This window comes from Neltuma alba, unplaced genomic scaffold (assembly GCF_004799145.2).
Source record: "Neltuma alba isolate B1F8T4 unplaced genomic scaffold, ASM479914v2 tig00011366_pilon, whole genome shotgun sequence".
NCBI classification, from domain to species: Eukaryota; Viridiplantae; Streptophyta; class Magnoliopsida; order Fabales; family Fabaceae; genus Neltuma; species Neltuma alba.
This window is the reverse complement of record NW_021636063.1, coordinates 30,535-50,830: the sequence shown is the minus strand read 5'-3', so window position 1 is coordinate 50,830 and position 20,296 is coordinate 30,535. Positions and strand designations below refer to the sequence as shown.

At 34.1% G+C, this 20,296-nt stretch overlaps 2 protein-coding genes and 2 pseudogenes across 2 annotated transcripts; 3 read left to right on the top strand and 1 right to left on the bottom strand.

The window, feature by feature from the left end:
• The first annotated feature begins 370 nt into the window (after positions 1-370).
• Positions 371-1,230, top strand: LOC114712484 (uncharacterized). Its single transcript, XM_028897032.1, has 2 exons — positions 371-826; positions 970-1,230. Exons 1-2 carry the CDS (start codon positions 371-373, stop codon positions 1,228-1,230), a joined length of 717 nt encoding a protein of 238 aa, XP_028752865.1.
• Positions 1,231-9,857: 8,627 nt separating this feature from the next.
• Positions 9,858-10,675, top strand: LOC114712483 (uncharacterized; annotated as a pseudogene).
• Positions 10,676-12,860: 2,185 nt separating this feature from the next.
• LOC114712482 (uncharacterized) lies at positions 12,861-13,745 on the top strand. The gene has a single exon (XM_028897030.1). It carries the CDS (start codon positions 12,861-12,863, stop codon positions 13,743-13,745), a length of 885 nt encoding a protein of 294 aa, XP_028752863.1.
• Positions 13,746-15,300: 1,555 nt separating this feature from the next.
• LOC114712481 (uncharacterized) lies at positions 15,301-16,166 on the bottom strand (annotated as a pseudogene).
• Positions 16,167-20,296: the final 4,130 nt, after the last annotated feature.

Here is a 20,296-nt window from a genome sequence, read left to right as displayed (position 1 = left end):
ATACAAGTTCATAGAACACAGATTATATTACGATAGAAAACTCTTCCCACAGACAGAAGACCAAATTTTGATGCCCACTCCATCCAATTGCATATGCATTATTGTGATTCCCGTATCAAAAACTAAGTAATGAGTTGGCCAATCTGGGGCATGGGAAGCATTGGGCAAACAACGTAAAAGCAACTAAGAATCATATCAAGAAGATATCATTGCATGCTCACTTTGGGACATTTGAAAAAGAAAAATATTCTTTTTGTCTCCATCTTATCCTTGGATATATAAGGAGAAGATGCCTACCGCTGAAAACACAAGAGATCAGAACAAACCGTATATTCATCATCTTGTAGCCTCTATTTTCTGAGAAGATAAAATGGCATCCTCTGATTCAAGCTTAAAGAGCTCTTTACATATAAGATCTAACAGCTTGCCCTCTGCACCCCACCCTCTTGTATCACAATTTGAGGAGCATCTTAGCCGATTGAAATCTTCTGAATCTGCCTCTTCTTCTTCTCTTCTTCATCTCAAAGCCACAACTCAGTGGCTTACAGGTTTACATGATTGCATTGATAAGGTTCTTCAATTACCAACCACCCAACAAGACTTTGCAAGAGAGTTCAGCAGCAAAACCTTTGATGAACTACTTGATGGATCTGCAAGGCTCTTGGATGTATGTAGCATAGCCAAAGATTTCCTGCTTCAATCAAAGGAAAGCTTGCAAGAGCTTCAGTCAGTCATCCGTAGAAGGAGAGGTTCAAAAAATGGACTTGCGATTGCGGTTGGCGAATACTTGGCTTCTAGGAAGAAGATGAAGAAGGCAATTTGTAAGGTCTTGGGAAGTTTCAGAGAAGAAAATGGATCTCATAGTTTCTTCTCCAAACAAAAAAATGACATGCTTAGCATGTAAATGAAGCAGAAGCAGTCACCATGAGCACATTAGAATCTTTGGTGTGCTTCATTTCTGGTACAAAGGGACACTTAAAACAGAACAGATGGTCAGCAATCTCCAAGCTGATGCAGCCAAAAAGAGTTTCTTGTGACTCTCAAGAAATTGGCACAAATGAATTGGAGAAGGTAGATGAAGCTTTGAAATCCCTCGTCAGTCAAAACAATCTTCAAGGCGATTTGGAAAATTTGGAGATGTGCATTCAAGATCTAGAAAGAGGAGTTGAATGCCTTTCAAGAAAACTTATTAGAACTAGAGTTTCTCTTCTCAACATCTTCAACAACTAGTTACACAAAATATTTAGGATAATCTTGGACACTCAAATTCAATTTTCCCCATGAGTGTCTCACACTTGTACATAAATGTGATTAATGATACTTTCCTTTTGCTGAATATATGTTTTTCTTCTTTCCAGCTTTGCCAATGTCAGTTTTTCAAATGGACCTAATATTGGTCGGCGATCAGAACGTACACAGATAGAACCTATAATAGGTTCTCGAATTTTTGTCCCCTGTTAGTGAGGGGGGAAAAAATCTTGGGATTAATTTGAGTTAGAAAGGAGAATAATCTCAATTTTCTTGGTCAACCTGCTTCTTAAAGCAAATGAAAAGGAACAGTAGAGGATTATTCTGTTGTCTCATTTAATCTACCAATTAACCACCCTATTGCTAGGTTTCTGCTTCAAATAAATTCTATTTCATTTCTAAGAGAGAAAGCAAACAAAACGAAGGACAAAGGAGGATGAGTAAAACATAATATTTAGTATGTTCAGCAAACCCACTTTTGTGCCACCCATGGGATTCAAAGTTTGAATCTTAATCATATCTGCCAGCCTTGCAATTGTCATTAGTTGATAATTAAATAATGATCATGAAAACTTTATAACTAATCCCAACAACTAACTAAAGTTTAATATGAGAACTAAAGTCAGAAGATAACCTTTTCCTCCTACCAAATTACCACAATAATTGAAAATAAAATAGTCCTAAACCCATGCATTTTGTTCAATTATTCTAGTCAATTTGAATCCTTACCTGCTTTGTCAATATAACAAATCCTGCCAAGTTGATTAAACAATCAGAACAACTATAATTGCCTGCACATGCATGGATAATTGATTCAAGTTCTATCCTATGAGTGTGCAATGAACAACGTGCTGGTTAGTTTGCTTTAATTTCTAGTTAAGTGAAAGCCATAGAAGTCAGTCCATACTCAATATATTAGTTATGATGTTTTGCCCACTCGTGCAGCAGATAAGTCACACTTATATGAAACCTCTACTTGCAGGAGATTAATTTATATAAGCATGACATTACCTAGAAATGAAGCAAGATATGGCAAGGTCACTTATGATCTGGATTAAATGAAAATACAAATGTAATTTTCTGTAATGGGATTAAAAAAATAAAATCTGAGCTGTAATGATATTTTACCGGAGACGCTGGATTAAAAATTTAAAATTTCTGATGTAATGTTGGATCTGAATCTAAACCTATAAGCAGTCGCCAAGATGAGTTAAGATCAGATTCCTTTTGTTCATCTCCCAAACTCTAATGTACAGAGATTCTCAAATTTACGATGAAGTGCCTGTAGTTTTACAGAGTTTACTTTGTGAGGGCTAAAACTCAGTTTTCAAAATCTGTCATGCCTCGTTAGAAGTCGCTGCGGAAGCGACTCTAGAAAAAGGAAAAGGTTGTCATACATGACTTGCAGGAGGAAAAATAAAGCCTTTGCATCTTGCTTCTTAGTTTCCTTCAATCGTCATTGGTTGTCTTCAACCAAATCCCATAGGTCTTGAGATGGTAAGAGCGTCTTCATCTTGATAGACCAAAACTCGTATTTATCTCCATTGAAAATAGAAATTAATGGTTGTGAGGTCATAGAAACCCCACTAATTCTCAAGGAAGATCTATTGGTCACCGTATATGGTCGTGGTGAAAGACATTCAGTTCACTGTACTATCAAAAGAGGAAAAAAAAAAAGGGTTTTTTTTTTTGGTGTTTGTGATCAAAGTATTACTTTTTGCATAATTGTTTTTTCGTCATCAATAATTATAATTTTTCCCATTTTTATAATAAAAGTATTTAATATATCAAATTTATACATGTGTTATTTACTATGAAGAAATAAAATAAGATAATTAATAAATTGTTATGAATATAATATCTTTATAGATATTCATATATCCATCATTATCTCCATTATCTCTCAATATTTTTAATATCTCTTCTTATTCCCGTTATCTGCAATTATCTTTTATTATTATGTTTTCTGTAGATTCCATCAAAAATATAAAGCTGTGCCTATAAACAAAGGTTATGTATGATGTATTGAGTATTTTTCAATGGAATATGAAATACTCACTCTTATTATTTTCTTATCTTTTCTATTCTTCTTCTTTAATTATAAAACGTTATTAGCACGAGTGTTCTAACAAAAATATAGTACTTTGATCTTCTTCCTATTATTGTACACCATGTTTGGCGATCATCGCTTTAAAGAGGCATTAAATATATATCCAAAATGCCTTGAAGCCCTATTTTAGATTGTTCACTGTGAGCATGGGGAAGGGAAGGTCAGCTTGCATGACGTAAGCGGAAATCACCTTGAGAAGTCCGAATTCGAAAGCCTCACCGTTTAAGGTAACGGGGCTTTTTTGGAGATGCGATTGGCGAGGGATTCAATGAGGGTGGATTTGCCAGATCCACCGGCACTAAGCACTCCCATGATTTGTTCTTCTCCGGCATCACTGGAGATATTATTGAGTAGAATCTATTTCTTATTTTATTTTATAATTAGAAGTCATAAAATTTTATTTTCTATTTTATGATCAAAAGTTATAAAACTTTGTTATACTTTTTTATGTCCAGAAATCATAAAACTTTATTTTCTACTTTATAGCAAAAAGTCATAAAAAATTTGTTTTCTTTCTTACGGCTAAAAGCCATAAAACTTTATTTTCTACTTTATGACTAGAAACTATAAAAACTTTGTTATCATTTCTTATAGTCTTTTTTTATTTTATGACCAAAAACCATAAAACTTTATTTTTTATTTTATGGCCAGAAGCCATAAAAACTTTTCTTTCTTATAACTTTAATTTTTCAATTTTAATAACCAAAAGTCATAATTTTGATTTTCTAACATATGGCTAGAAGCCATATAATTTTTAATTCATGACTAGAAGTCATTCAAATTTGATTTTATCTCATTAAATGACTAGAAGTGATGTATATATTTATTTTTGAGAAATATTTATTGTTTATTTGTTATTTTTTTTAAATGCTTATATCCATGGAGACAATATACCAAATTTTGTCCCTTTCTCATTTAATTTTCTTTTCATTTGTTTCCTTCTGGTAATTTATGATTCTTTTTCTTCTTATTAACAAAGAGCATTGTAATTTGCATACATGCCAATTTTTTTTTAATATTATCTTTTGTGATAGTGTTACCATGTCAAACCTTACAAAAATTGAGGTTATTGCTCTTAATATCATTGGGAAGAACCACTTATCTTGGATATTAGATGCGAAAATTTACCTAAATGCCACTGGTTTGGGAGACATAATTAAGGAAGAAAATAAGACATCTAATTAAGAAAAGGCTAAAGTCATGATCTTTTCATACCATCATTTGCATGAAAGACTAAAAATGGAATATTTGACCACTAAATACCCACTTGTTCTTTGGAACAATTTGAAAAAAAACGTATGACTACTAGAAAACTATCATTCTCCCAAAAACTCGTTATGAATGAATGTACTTGTGCCTACCATATTTTAAATATGTTAGTGAGTATAATTCTGTGATATTTAGAATCAATTCTCAACTAAAATTATTTGGAGAAAAAGTCACTGATGAAGACATGTTAGAGAAAACATTCTCCACATTTCATGTATCCAATGTACTCCTGCAACAGCAATATCATGAAAAAGGCTTTAAAAAGTATTCTGAACTAATTTCTTGCCTTCTTGTAGCTGAGCAAAATAATGAGTTTTTAATCAAAAATCATGAATCTCGTCCAATCAAGTCCACTCCATTCCCATAAGCGAATGTAGCAGTAAATGGACCAACACGTAGTCATGGGGCGAGGACATGGACGTGCATGCGGTCGTCGCATTGACCATGGACGTGGTCGTGGTCGTAATCGGGGTAGTTCAAATTCCTACTCAAAGAGAGTAAAGAATGATGAGAATCACAAAAGAAAGACTAGTGGAAGTAATAACCACTCTAAAGATTCGTGTTATCGTTGTGGTGGAAATGATCATTAGTCATGTACCTATCGTATATCGAAACATTGGGTTGACCTTTGTCAAGAATCGCTTAGAAATAAAAGTAAAGGCAATAGCATAATGCTAAGGGTAGAAACCAATTTTGTTGATGCAGAGGGCGATTCTGATTATGGCAAGATGGATGTCACTTATTTGGATATTGCTGATTTCTTTGCTGATCCTAATGGAAAGTTGATCTTTAGTGAAGTTAAATTTCTATGACTTAGTTTTTTTTCCCATCTTCTTTTACAAAGTTTCTACTTTCAATGTTGTTATGTTTCCAGATTAATAAAATTATGAGTATTTTCCTTTTATTAATTTTGTTTTCTTCCCTTCCCCTCTCTTAACTATGTTCCTTGTAACGAAAAATGGTTCCTATTGACGTCAATCATGAAGATTTATGTCTTATTGATAGTGCAACAACTCATACAATACTTAGAAATAAAAAGTATTTCTCTTCTTTGGTAATGCAAGAAGCCAACATTCAGACTATATCTAGAAGTGCAAAACTGATTGAAGGCTACAGAAGAGCTAATATATTATTATCTGGAGGAACAATATTATACATTGATAGTGCATTTTACTCAACTAAGTCTAAAAGAAATTTGTTGAGTTTCAAGGATATCTGCAAGAATAGATACCATATCGAAACAATAATTGAGAAAAATCAAGAATATCTTGCTATTACAAAATCAACCTCTTTTAAAAAAAATACATACTAGAAAGATTGCCTGCATTTTCTTTTGGTTTGTACTACATAATTATTAGTACAATTGAAGTACATATCATTATAAACTAGCAGTTTACAAATGATAACAAATTTAATGTTTGACATGACTAGTTAGACCATCCCGTAACAATTATAATGCAAAAAATAATTGAGAATTCATGTGAACATTCATTGAAAAGTCAACAAACCACAATCTAATGTTTTCTCATGTAATGCATGTTCTAAGGGAAAGTTAATTGGTTAGCCATCACCAGGAAAACTAGAAAGTGAGCCTCTTACTTTTCTAGAACGCATACAGGGAGATATTTATGGACCAATACACCCACTATGCAGACCATTTCGATATTTTATGGGTCTGATTGATACATCAACAAGATGGTCTCATGTCTGTTTATTATCTTCGTGTAACCTGGTATTCACAAGATTATTGGTTCAATTAATTAGATTAAAAGCATATTTCTCTGATTTTCCCATTAAGAAAATATGTCTTGATAATGCTGGTGAATTTACTTCACAAGCTTTCAATGAGTATCGTATGTTTCTTGAAATTGATGTTGAACATCTTGTCGCTCATGTACACACACAAAATGGACTTGCACAATCATTGATCAAATATTTACAATTAATTGCAAGACCATTACTTATGAGATTAAATCTCTCAATTTCTGCTTGGGGACATGTAATTTTACATGCAGCAATGTTAATTCACATTAGGCCAACAAGTTATCTCAAATCCTTCCTTTTACAATTAGTTTTTGGTCAGGAACCCAATATTTCCCATCTAAGAACCTTTGGATGTATTGTATATGTTCCAATTACTCCCCTACAATGTACCAAGATGGGTCCTCAAAGAAGAATGAGAATATATGTTGGATATGAATCTCCTGTTATAAAAAGTATCTAGAACCGTTAACAGGAGATTCATTCACGACTCGATTTACTGATTGTTATTTTGATGAGTCAGTTTTTCCAACAATAAGGGAAGAAAATAAGAAGTTGGAAAAGGATATTATCTGAAAAGAATTATCACTCTCTCATCTTGATCCTCGCACAAAAGAATGTGAACTAGAAGTTCAAAAAATAGTCAATTTACTAAGTTTAGCTAATCAATTACTAGATGCATTTATTGACCTGAAGGGAGTAACAAAGTCACATATTCCATCTGTTAATGCTCCTATTAAAATTGATGTTCCTGATGGACAACCAGTTGTGAATGATTCTAAAGCACACATGAAGCGTGGCAGGCCCATCAATTCTAAAGATAAAAATCCTTGAAAGAAAAAAGAGCTAAAAGTATAGATGGCCTAGTCGAGAATAATTTAGAAAAGTTAGCAACTCCAAAAGAGTCATTAGACAATGCTAATGTCCTAATTCTCACAGAAAGTCAGGTACATGAAATATGTGAAAATGATGAGATCTTAATTAGTTATGTTATGAATGGGATACGATGGGATTGAAGTGAAATCGACATCGATGATATTTTCTCTTATAATGTAGTGCTTGATATGATGAATGATAATAAGAATCATAAACCAAAGTCAATTAGTTAATGTAAACAAAGAAAAGATTGGCCAAAATGGAAAGATGCGATTAAGGTAGAATTAAAATTGCTAGAACAACGAAAGTTTTTGGACCATAGTCCTCACACTTGAAGATGTAAAACCAATTGGATATAAATGAGTTTTTGTGCAAAAGAGAAATGAAAAAGGTGAAATCATAAGATGCAAGGCCTCACTTGTTGCCTAAGGGTTTATGTAAAGACCTGGTATCGGTTTTGAAGAAACTTATTCATTAATAGTGGATGCAATGACTTTTCGATATTTGATTAGCCTTGCAGTAAATAAAGGGCTCAATTTGCATCTAATGAATGTTGTTACAACCTATTTGTATGGCACACTCGACTATGACATTTATATGAGATTCGTTAAATACTGAAATTGCTAGAAGCATACAATTCAAGCTCTCAAGAAGGATACTTAATTAAGTTAAACAAATCCCTATATGGATTAAAGAAATTAGGGCGAATGTGGTATAACAGGCTTAGTGAGTATCTATCGAGGGAAGGGTATAAAAATGATGTAATATGCCCATGCATTTTTATAAAAAGATCAGGAAATGAGTTTGTTACAATCGCTGTATATGTTGATGATATAAATATTATTAGAACTTCTGAAAAGCTTGAAAAGGTAGTGAATTGCCTAAAGAAAGAATTTGAAATGAAGGATCTAAGAAGAACAAAATTTTGCCTCGGATTACAAATTGAGTATTTGGAAAATGAAATTTGTGTGTATTAAGAAACTTATACAAAAAAGATCCTACAATGTTTTTAAATGGATAAATTACATTCATTATGTACTCTAATGATTGTAAGATCTTTAGAAGTAGATAAGGACTCTTTTAGACCTCGAGCAATAGGGAAAAAAGGTGGTGAAGAGTTACTTGGTCCAGAAGTACCATATCTTAATGTAATTAGAGCACTAATGTATCTTGCTAATTGTACATGACCTAATACATCATTTGCAGTTAACTTACTAGCAAGATATAGTTTTTCACCAACACGAAGGCATTGGAATGGAGTTAAACACATCCTTTATTATCTTAAGGGTGGAATGGAGTTAAACACATCCTTCCTTATCTTAAAGGTAAATTGGACATGGAATTATTTTATTTGAATGCACCCAAGAACAATCTTATTGGCTATGCAGATGTTGGATTTCGATCTGACCCACATGTTAGTAAATCACAAACAAATTATCTATTCACATGTGGTGGTACAGCCATTTCATGACGATCTATGAAACAAACTATATCAGTCACATCATCTAACCATGTAGAGATTCTAGCAATGCATAAAACAAGTCGGGAATGTGTATGGTTAAGGTCTTTAATACATCACACACGAACTACTTGTGGCTTATTTTTGGTAAAATGATTCCAACAATACTATACGAAGACAATATTGCCTATATTACCCAATTAAAGGAAGGGCACATTAAAAGAGATAGAATAAAGCATATCTCACCAAAATTCTTCTTCACTTGTGACCACCAAAAGGATGGCAAAATTAATATCCAACAAATTCGTTTCAGTGAAAATTTAGTAGATCTACTCACTAAGTTACTTCCAGCCACCACGTTTGAGAGGCTAGTTCATGACATTGGACCTTCACAGACTCAGGATATCAACTGACGTTGTCAAGAGGGGGAGTAAATGCATGCTGTACTCTTCTTTCCTTGCCTATGGTTTTTCCCATTGGGTTTTTCTAGCAAGGTTTTTAACGAGGTAGAACTATGAAATATATTAATAAATGTTACACTCTTTTTTCTTCTACTAGGTTTTTGTCCCATAAGATTTTTCTTAGTAGAAGTTTTTTAATGAGGCACATATTTAGTTATGGACATTTAAAGGGGAGTGTTATGAATATCCATATATCTACCATTATTTTTCTTATATCCCAGTATCTTCAATATCTCTTATTATTCCCATTATCTACAATTATTTTTTATTATTATGTTATCTGTAGATTCTATCAAAAATGTAAAGTTATGCCTATAAATAGAAGCTATGTATAATATATTGAGCACCCTTAAATGGAATATGAAATACTTTCTCTTATTGGTCTTCTTTTCTTCTCTATTCTTCTTCTTTATTTATAACATAAATTTTCTTTTTCATAGATTTTTGCTTAAATTAATAATCTAATTTAAAATAAATGATACATCTATATGTATTATTTTTTATTATCATATGTAGAGCCACAGAGCTAAGCTGTAAATGTTCAAACTTTGATTTTATTTTATTTTTTTAGTCGTTGGCGTCTCTACGCAGAGCTTGTTCCCTCAAAACAAATAAATAATAAAAGAAAGAACCCAAGCCATTGCCCACACGGGCAGATCAGTCCTACAATCATATGCTAGTTTCCTTAACTGACATAATCGCAGCAACATGGCCAACAAAAAAAAATTGCAAGCAAGCAATTGTTGCAAACTTTATAAAACGAGGATGCTTGCAGGATCTCCATGACTCTGTTGAAAAACTTGTGCAACTTCCTCTCACCCAAGAAGCCATTCTCCATGAGCATCACGAAAATAGTGCGGACGAGCTTTTGGGTGGATCCTTAAAGCTCTTGGATGGGCCTACTGCAGCCAAAGATTCTCTACTTCATACAAAAGAACGCGCACGTGAACTTCAGTCGATCATGAGAGGAAAAAGAAGAAAAGATGGTGAAGTAGAACTTACAGTGGGGGCTAAGAAGTTTCGAACTTCCAGGAAGGTTGTGAGAAAGGCCATCTTGAAAGCCTTGGAGAGTATGAATGGTATAGCTAAGAAAGGAAGCTCATTATCATCATCGTCTACTTGTACTTTGGTTAGCTTATTAAGAGAAGTTGGAGGGGTGACTCTTTCCACATTTGAGTCTTTTTGAATTTTATCTCTGGATCAACACAAGCAAAACCAAACAGCTGGTTTTTGGTTTCCAAGCCAGTGCGCGCCAGAAGGGTGGCTTGTGCACAAAAAGCAGAAGAAAATGAATTTTCAGTAGTTGATGATGCAATCCAGAGCTTTGTGCTGAACTTGACAAGCAAGAGGGACAACAGTAATAATCTTCAAAACCAGTTGGAAAATTTGGAAACTCGAATCCGAGACCTTGAAGAAGGGCTTGAGTTTCTGTTCAGGCATTTGCTTAAAACTAGAGTTGCTCTTCTCAACATCCTCAATCACTGGTATTAATTGGGACATCAAACTTTTGCAGTGTCATATCTCTTGGTGGTGTGTGTGTGTGTGTGTGTGTAAATATATACGCGAACGTAGCTGTCTAAAGATACTTTTCGAGTTTACTTGTTATGCTTCAGAAAAATACCTAATCTATTAGCCCGACTTCTCTTCCATTAACAAAACAGTGTCATTCTTCCTGTGACCAAAAAAAAAAAAAAAAACAGTGCCTTTTTTCCCTGTAAAACTTTACGGTCCCGTCTAGTACGAAATATTAAAAATGAGAAATAGGGATTGAGATTGGAAGTATAAAGCTATATTAAAAAAATGTTTAGTTTAAGTAATTGTATGATGTTTGGGATTAGACAGACCCATATATATGGGATTGGAGAATACCATAAGGGGAGGTGGTATTCTCCAATTCTATCTATATGGGATTGCCTAATCCCATGTGATAAGAAATCACTCACGCTAAGTATCTTTTTAACATATGTTTTCAACTCTAATCCTAATTCTTATCTCTCATTTTCAATACTCCGTACCAAACGTAACCTGTATGTTTTCATACCAATAATCTCAAAGACATAAAGTCAGGCTCAATAACTTGGTGAATTCTCGGATCCACTTCAACTTCACATCTTTTATAAATATCAATATATTAACTGAAAAACTTCCCATGACAACTCTGCTAGTTACTTCGGGATGAGATCCTAAATAGATTTCCAACCTCTTGACTTGGCAATGTTTCATAACTCCGTATGCACTTTAACCAAGAACACATCAAATTTTTTAACCATAAATTTTCTTACCCTCATGAGCCTCAGCCCAACTCATCTAAACTTCCATTTGTTTATGGAAAAAAGAATAACTTCTCTCTTACAGGACAATCCACTACCATAACAAACACATGGAAGACACTGCTCTGTGTTCGTTTTTCCGACTCATGTCTCCTAGACCATTTGAGCAATTAATATCACGCGTAAATGAAGAATATACTACTAAATTAATAAAGAAAAACCTGCAACAGAAAAAATTAGACAGGGGCTACCATTCTTTTATATAAAAGTGTGTTTCATTAGCTAAAATTGAGCTGGGGACATTGCATAAACATCTCCTTTCACTATTCAAAGATGACCCATTGCCAACATCTTAACATGAAGTTTTGTTCTACCCTTAATATATCTTGTTCTGGTCATGAAAATTCATAAACTGGAAGCTATTAAAATTATAACAGCTACTTCTCTTGCAGACAGAAGCCCCCATCACGATGTTGTGAGTTCCTTAATATCAATGAATTGTGTTGAGATGGGGATGCAAGACAACTCAGAAAGATTCCACCCTTCGCACATGACATATTTCAGGAACTCCATGTGATTCCAAAATTCAAATCCTTAGGGGATAACATGGAGTTTAAAGAACTAAAGCTATCAACGTGTGGGTAATATGCAGCTCCATTTTTAAGAACAAGTCTGGTTGTCCACACGTTTTAACGGAAGAGTTACTGTATCCTTTTTTTCGTTGGGCATAGAAAATCATCAGTTCTTTATTTTCTATTTCCTTCTCCTAAGAGAACAATGTGTAGTAATGATTACTGTGAATTTAGTTTTTGACAGTGCAGGGCCACTTTATTTTCTTAGCGTGTGGACAATTGATCAGTGCTTGTTTCCCTAAACATATAGTCCCTTCAGGAGAGAAACTCATTCTGTCATACACCTAGATAACGTTAAATGGACGCGTATGCTTGTTCATACACCTAGATAACGTTAAGTGGACACGTATGCTTGTTAAGGTTTGCTACAAATGTCCATCTTCCATTTGGTTAGCGTATTTATGCTACCTTAAATCTTACATTTGCTCATTACGCGTATCTGCACGTGTATAAGACTAGTCACATTTAATGAATGTACTATCTGTTTGGAAGATAAAAAAAGCAACTTTTGATATGCATATAACAACACAAGGAAGACTCTGAGTTGGGGTGTCATAATACAGGAGACAAGTGCATTGACATATCTGAGCGAAGTTTGGATCTGAATCTCAATCGGTTAGGACTCGTTGATATGTGCTAAGATGAGATTCTTCTTGTCCCCTGTACCAAAAATATAAATTGCACCAACTCAAAGCAATGAAAGTAGATCTGTATATTCAATCTTACCTTCAATCTCAAGGTCTTTCTCTTCTTTTTCTCTCCTCTTGAGGAAAAATGGCTGCCTCTGATAACCATTGTCGATCAAACAGCTTGCCCTCTAAACCGCACCCCCTTATTCTGCAATGCAACGAACATTTGTGCAGATTAGAGGCTTCTACTCCTACATCTTTATCATCTTCTTCTTCTTCATCATCCTCATTTAGCCATAAACTAAGTGGCCTTCAGGATTTGCATGAAGCTGTTGAAAAGTTAGTTCAACTTTCCATTACTCGAGAAGCACTTGTCCAAGAGAGTCAAGAAAATTGGGTTGAAAAACTCTTGGATGGATCTCTTAGGCTCCTTGACGCGTGCACTGCAGCCAAAGATTCATTGTTGCATACAAAGGAGTGTGCGAGGGAACTTCAATCAATCATGAGAAGAAAAAGAGGAGGTGAAATGGAGATCACTGTAGAGGTCAGAAAATACTTGACCTCTAGGAAGGTAGTCAAAAAGGCAATCTCCAAAGCCTTGGGAAATCTGAAGAGTGCTTCAAATAAGTGCAAGCTTTCTCCTTCGCACAAGAGTCAAAAAACTCCAGAATTGGTGAGCCTATTTAAAGATGTGGAAATAATTACTCTTCAGATTTTGGAGTCAATGTTGAGTTTTATCTCTGCATCAACACAGTCAAAGCCAAGCAACTGGTCTTTGGTTTCCAAGCTAATGCACAACAAAAGGATTTCTTGTACACAAGAAGCATATGAGAATGAATTTGCCAAAGTAGATTCTGCATTACAAGCCTTTGTGTTCCACACAACAAGAAAGTCAGAGAATACTGATAATTTGCAGAATCTGTTGGAAGAATTGGAGTTGGTGATTCAAGACTTTGTGGAAGGACTTGAAAAACTTTTCAAGAGATTTATCAAAACTAGAGTTGCCCTCCTTAACATTCTCAATCACTAGTTGTGCAAATTGGTCACAAAGTTTTGTAATTTTGACCAAAATCAGCTTTTTACATGCACTTGTACATACAAAAACATTGAAGTTATTGTTATCTTTTTACATAAATTAAATACTCTTACTCAACATTTGGCTGTTATCTAGTTTTCTATTCTCTGAATATTTGTTGTCGATTGCCCCTCTCTCTCTCTGAACATTTACCTTTGTGCTAAGTCATTAAGTTTGTCAATTTCGTGATATTTGTTTCAAAACTAACCTCATATCCTACAACGCAGGATTTTACTTTGAAACTGACATACCATTTATCCAAGCTCAGTGAAATAGAATTTTCAAGAAACCATCTCAAATTATTATGTGCTCAAAACTTAATTCATTGATTCCCTGCTAATAGAAGATAGTAAAGATCTGGAGTTCTTGGCATACAAGTTTCATGGCATGTGACATATGAATCTTGCATGGGATCTATGCCCAAACTTACCTCAAATCAAATACAGTACAAAGAAAATAAATTTAAAAAATGAATAAATGATATATAAATTAATAAAAATTTACCAAGGGAGACTTTATCTAAGATGAAAAATTAGAACCTATGTACCTCGTGAAATTTCACTACCTACGTAGCTGAAAAAGGTTTTCTTTTCCCCCCCCCCCCCAAAAAAAAAAATTGCAGTGCATCTTAAGTTTGATTTTATTTTTTACCATAAAGGGAAATTGTGGCAAAAAAAGGGGCCTATGATTGTATGCTTTTAGGTTATAGCTATGAGGTTCTAGGTAAGTTAAATGATCTCTATTCTTGATCCAGATCACAAATAATGTCAGACTTATCAACACCATCTCATTAACATGAACACTATAGCTAAGAATTTCGTTTTTTTTATTCAAACTTGCAATAGTCTTATCTGTATTCTATTTATATTACAAATGCAAGTGTGACGTTTCATGTCTTTCTCTATATAATGTACAAATTAAATTGCCCCTTGCAGATTAAAAATTCATATAACTTCATATGATGATCTGCTCCACGTGTTGCCAAATAATCTTTAGCATTATTGTTAAGCGTGTTTGCAAAACTCTGTGAAGTTGATCCATTATTACATAGAGAATACTAGTTTGTTGCCCATTGACTAATGAACAAAGGCAACAAAGTTCACGTTGTTCAACGCAATTATACCATATAATAATTGAGCCACTTACTTCTGCATGTGTTGGCCACAGACGTTTATGTGGATGCTTTGATTCCATTTGATTTGAATTGAATGATTGAATTCTATGTGTTTCTGGTAGAAATAAATCCATGTTTATAATGTAAAACATAGTATATTTACAGTTTCACCAAGAAAATTAACATGTGGTTATTTTGTTTTTCATAAAAATGGAGAACCAAGATTCGCAAGGTTGGAAAGAAGAAAGATGATCAAAAAGCAATAACGTGATTCCAAGATAAGATATACCCAGTAAAAGAACAGTATCATTAATCACATTCATGTACAAGTATGGGACACTCATGAGGGAAAAATTGAATTTGAGTGTCCAAGGTTATCCTAAATAATTTGTGTAACTAGTTGTTGAAGATGTTGAGAAGGGAAACTCTGTTTCTGATAAGTCTCCTTGAAAGGCATTCAACTCCTATTTCAAGATCTTGAATGCACATCTCCAAAGTTTCCAAATCGCCTTGCAAATTGTCTGGGGATGCATGCTTTTGACTGATGAGAGACTTCAAAGCTGAATCTACCTTCTCAAACTCATTTGTGACTATTTCCTGAGAGTCACAAGCTACTCTTTTGGCTTCATTAGCTTGGAAATTGCAGACCACCTGCTTTGTTTTGATTGTCCCTTTGGATCAGAAATGAAGGACAAGAGAGATTCTAATGTGCCCACGGCGACTGCTTCTGCTTCTGTCAACATGCTAAGAATGTCATTTTCTTTGGCTTCAGAAGAAACTGTGAAGCCATTTCTTATTCCTTTGATATTTCCTAAGGCATTTCTAATTGCCTTCTTCACATTCTTCCGGGAAGCCAAATAATTTCCAGCCACAACTGTGAATGCAGCTTCAGCTCCTCTTCTTCTAATGGCTGAATGAATTTCGTACACGGATTCTCTTGACTGCACAAGACAATCTTTAGCAGTACCACAGATATCCAAGAGCCTTAGAGACCCATCCAGTAGTTTATCAACACACTTTTGGCTGCAATCTTGTGCTAAGACCTGTTGGGTGGTTGACAATTGAAGTAACTTGTCAGAAGAGTCCTGTAAATCCTGCAAGCCACTGAGTTTGTGGCTTAAAGAGGATGAAGAGGCAGATTCAGGAGACTTCAGTCTGTTCAGGTGCTCCTTGAATTCTGATACATGGGGATGAGGTGCGGTGGGAAAGCTATTAGAGCGTAGATGAAGAGAGATCTTTGGGTTTGATTCAATGGCTGCCATTTTCTTTTCTTAGAGAATAGAAGGCTTTGAAATGAGAAATGCTATTTCTTCTAAACTTGTGAGTCTCAGCGGTGTGCATCTTCTTCTTATATAGCCAAAGAATAGAAGGGGACAAGAAGATTATTTTTTCTTTCCACATGTGGCATGAAATAATATCATATTAACATGATTCTCTGTGCTTCCATTGCATTGTTTGTTCAGTGCTTCCCTCACTGCAAACTTTACAACTCATTCATCAGTTTTTGGGTTAGGAATCAGAAAAATCCATGTGCTTCAGATTCAAATTCCTTGGCAATGTCTCCTCCGTCTCAACTAAAATTGTGTGTTCTAACATGGCTTACCATTGGCATGAGCATCATCTATGGATCTTTTGTCTGCGGGAGGGGTTGTTTCTATTATTAAATAATGTTTATTCAAAGAATTTGGATGCGTAGCAGTGCCAACAACTATGGTTTAATAGAGAAGGAATCTCTTCGCAATTCAGTGTCCTTCAATTAAAATAGATCGTCATAAACAGGAAGCTGGCACAGATGTATTTGCAGGACTGGGATGGAACATTATCACATAAAAAAATGATAACGAAATAAAAAAAATTATCATAAAAGAGTGTATATTACTGAAAATGGACAAGTTCCAGTACTGTTTATTATGTTGCCAGTGAGAAGAGAGACAAATTATCATAGTCCAACATGACTGGCCATGTTCATTTGATGGGTTTATCAAAGGGAAAAAAACGAGTGGGGGCTGAGGATGGAGGAAAAAAACAGAAGCACTATAAAGAGCAATGGAGACATCAAACTTCATGTGACTGATGCCATGAGATAGAAGAGAGATTGCAAGAAGAAATCAATGCATACCCTTGATCTTCACACATTTTCATGTTTCTAACGGCATGCCAGAAAGCGCTGTAAGTGAACTGCTTTTGTATTTTCTCCAGATTTTAAGATGCTTCAGCCTTTCAAGAACTATTTTTATTTCTCTGCTCTGGGTTCTAATAATCATCCTCCCGTTGATTTAAGCAAAGTAATTTGTAATAGTGGAGAAAACTAGAGACTTTTCAGCACTGCTAAAATTTGGAATTTTTCCTTCTTCCCTGTAGCAATGTGAGTTAGTGAGTACATAATCTGGAAGGGAGCTTTAATTAGGCAAAGTAATTCTTTTGTCCTGTGTCTGCTCCATCTTTTGTGAATTTCGTGACTCCTATTGTATTTCGTGATCATGGGGAGTGACCTCAGTCTGAAAACTTAGGTGATGGATGAGCATTTGATGCTGACACTGTTACAACTGGTACCAGAGAGCCATGCAAACCATAAAGAACAGTTCAGGAACAATTCTGAAACTTCAATTGCTGAAAGAGATAGATTGTGTATTCAATGAGAAGTGAAGGAATTAAAGCAATTTATAAGGGAATGAGATGAAGCCAGGACATGAAAGTTGCCTCAAATATCAATGCTGTGTATCTGAGTCATATAAAATCCTTCAGAAAGAGTTCGAGACGAAAATACTTGAAGAGAAGGGAGGAATTTATAACTACACAAAGCACACCTCCATGCGTTTTGAGGATTCCACATTAGAGAAGACTATTCTACAATATTGTGTGGAGAAGCTGTTATCTGAGGATTGCACAAAAACTCCTGAGCTAATTATATTCCTATTGAAGCCAGTGAAGGGACCATTCTTGAAAAATGTACAGGTCCAGGGAGGTATTTGAAGGAGTATACTGCACGAAGTTAGTAGTCATATTGAGTAGTATGAGATACTCAATGGAGCCTTATCCCTAACCATTGAGGTGGTAGCTAGGAGAAAAGGGAAAGCCATGCAAACATTTACAAAGCCTTCTGAATCTAATTAGTAACTTCCATTAGTGTTATGGCTCCCACACCTCTGAAGGCTGATTGTAATCAGCAGAAGAGATTTGTAGCTTAAACAAGCATGATGAATAAACCAAGCTAGGCAAGTGGATATGATATCATGCTATGGGAAATGGAGTTACCTCCTGACCTGCACTGTTGTTCACTGGAGGTCGTTACTGTTTCTGATGTGCTTTCCAGTGGAAACTCAATGTTTTACAGTCAAAGGGTTTAACAAGTGAATGCAGACAAAGTCCTTACTGTAGTATGTATGTATATATACGGCATGAGCTTCTTCATTCTCAACTTAAAATGGATTATTGTTGGTTGATTTTTGTAGGATGCCAAGAACACGTTGTGAATGTATTGATCTTCACAGGTATGCAGTGTGTGTGTGTTTATATTGAGGAAAATTAATTCTTCCTTTGAATTTCGTCTTTTCTCTGATTTATCTGTTATAAATAGACAAACAAAAATACTGATATTGCAATTTCATTAGTACCAGTAGACAACAAGTGTGTTACATCTTCTTTTTTATGTGTCTGGTTTAGCACTAGGAAAACGGGTTGTAGGGCTGGCATTTTACAAGGGTTTAAACAGGCTAGCCCGTTTAGGCTTGCATTTAAAAAAGTACTTATTTTATGAAGCCCATCCCTTATATAGACAGCTCTACCTGGCCCATGGCCTTGTGGCCTGTTTAACATTTTATTTTATTTTATTTTATTTTATTTTGATATTTATAAAAGTAAAACAATAAAGCTCATAAAAATTAAAACTTTCAATCATTAATTAGTAAAATAAAATGTTAAATTATTATCTAAATTTTCAAAGCTAAACCAAATCAAGTAATTTTCCAAACATTATACAAAGTACAAATAAACAATAAATAATAATAACATCGTCAACATGATTTTTATCATTATCTTCAATATCAATAATATTTGCTTGTGTTTTACTCGTGTAAGCTCTTCTTAAATGAGAAAAATATTAAGGTTTTCTTCTTCAAATAAATTTGACCTTCAAATTTTGTAGTCGAATTATTATTTTATTTTAATTTAAGATATATTAAGGTTGAAACTCATAAATTTCTAATTCAAGTTATAGAAACATGAGTTATATAAACATAAAAATACTCTCTTATCAAGTATTTCTATATATAGTTTAAAAACATTGGCACATAACATAAATCAAATCATTATCTAAAGTCTAAATTAACTCATTTTGTAAAGTTCACTTAAACAAATCATTATTTAAAACCAAATAAATCAAATTATTTTATAAAATTCAATTTTAAAATGATAATAACAACTAAATATTTGCAATGTTATTAACACAATGTAATAAAATCCATTATATTAGTATCATATAAATAATTTTAAAAAAAAATAATAAAAGGGCCAAAAATGGCTGGCATTTAGTCCTATAGGGCCAACCTATTTAGACCCTCCACCTATTAGGACTGGTTCCTTTAAGCACATTTTCAAAATTAAAGGCAAAACCACAGGCTTAGCCATCATAATTTCGGGCTTCACCGTTTCCTTAGCTCTAGTCTGGTCTGATCAACGAGTCTACAACTTGATTTTAACTGTTGCTGCAGCAAAATGAACTTATAACTATTTTTAATTATTTTTTTATAACAACTATTTAGTAAAATAATTCACTGAAAAATCCCATATTACAAAATTTATTGCTCAAAGGTACTTAAAAAACAAAGTCCTTAGGTGTGTATAAAACTATCTTTCGCTTTGCACATCGTTAAAGATTGGTTGAACATAGCTAAAGAAGTGTTGCATATGTTGAAGATTTGTTGCACTTAGGGTTTTAAACAAATGTCAAGTGTTTGTGTCATAAATTTTGCAGGTTAAAACATGCATTTAGTTCTTTAGTTTCATATAAGATTTCAATTTGATCCCTTAACTTTATGAAGTATGCACTTATTTTTTTGTAATTAGAAATGGCGATGATAATTTTATTAGATATTGAATTCTTATCACAACACTGTGTGTCACATAGCTATGTATAATGGAGAATTTTTTTTTTTTTTGGTTACATGAGGGGCGGGATCAAACCCGCACATTACCAACACACGCACACACTAGGTACCACTCCGCCTAGAGGCGGTTGGCATAATGGAGAACTTTTAGATAACATATTGTTGAGCGTTATATGGTAAGAAGTTGCATAACCAGGTTGCAAGTGATTGGAGTTTTAAGTAGCCAGCTTAAAATTTTAGCTAGTTAATTTTTACTATAAGAATACCATTTTAAATTGGAGGCCACG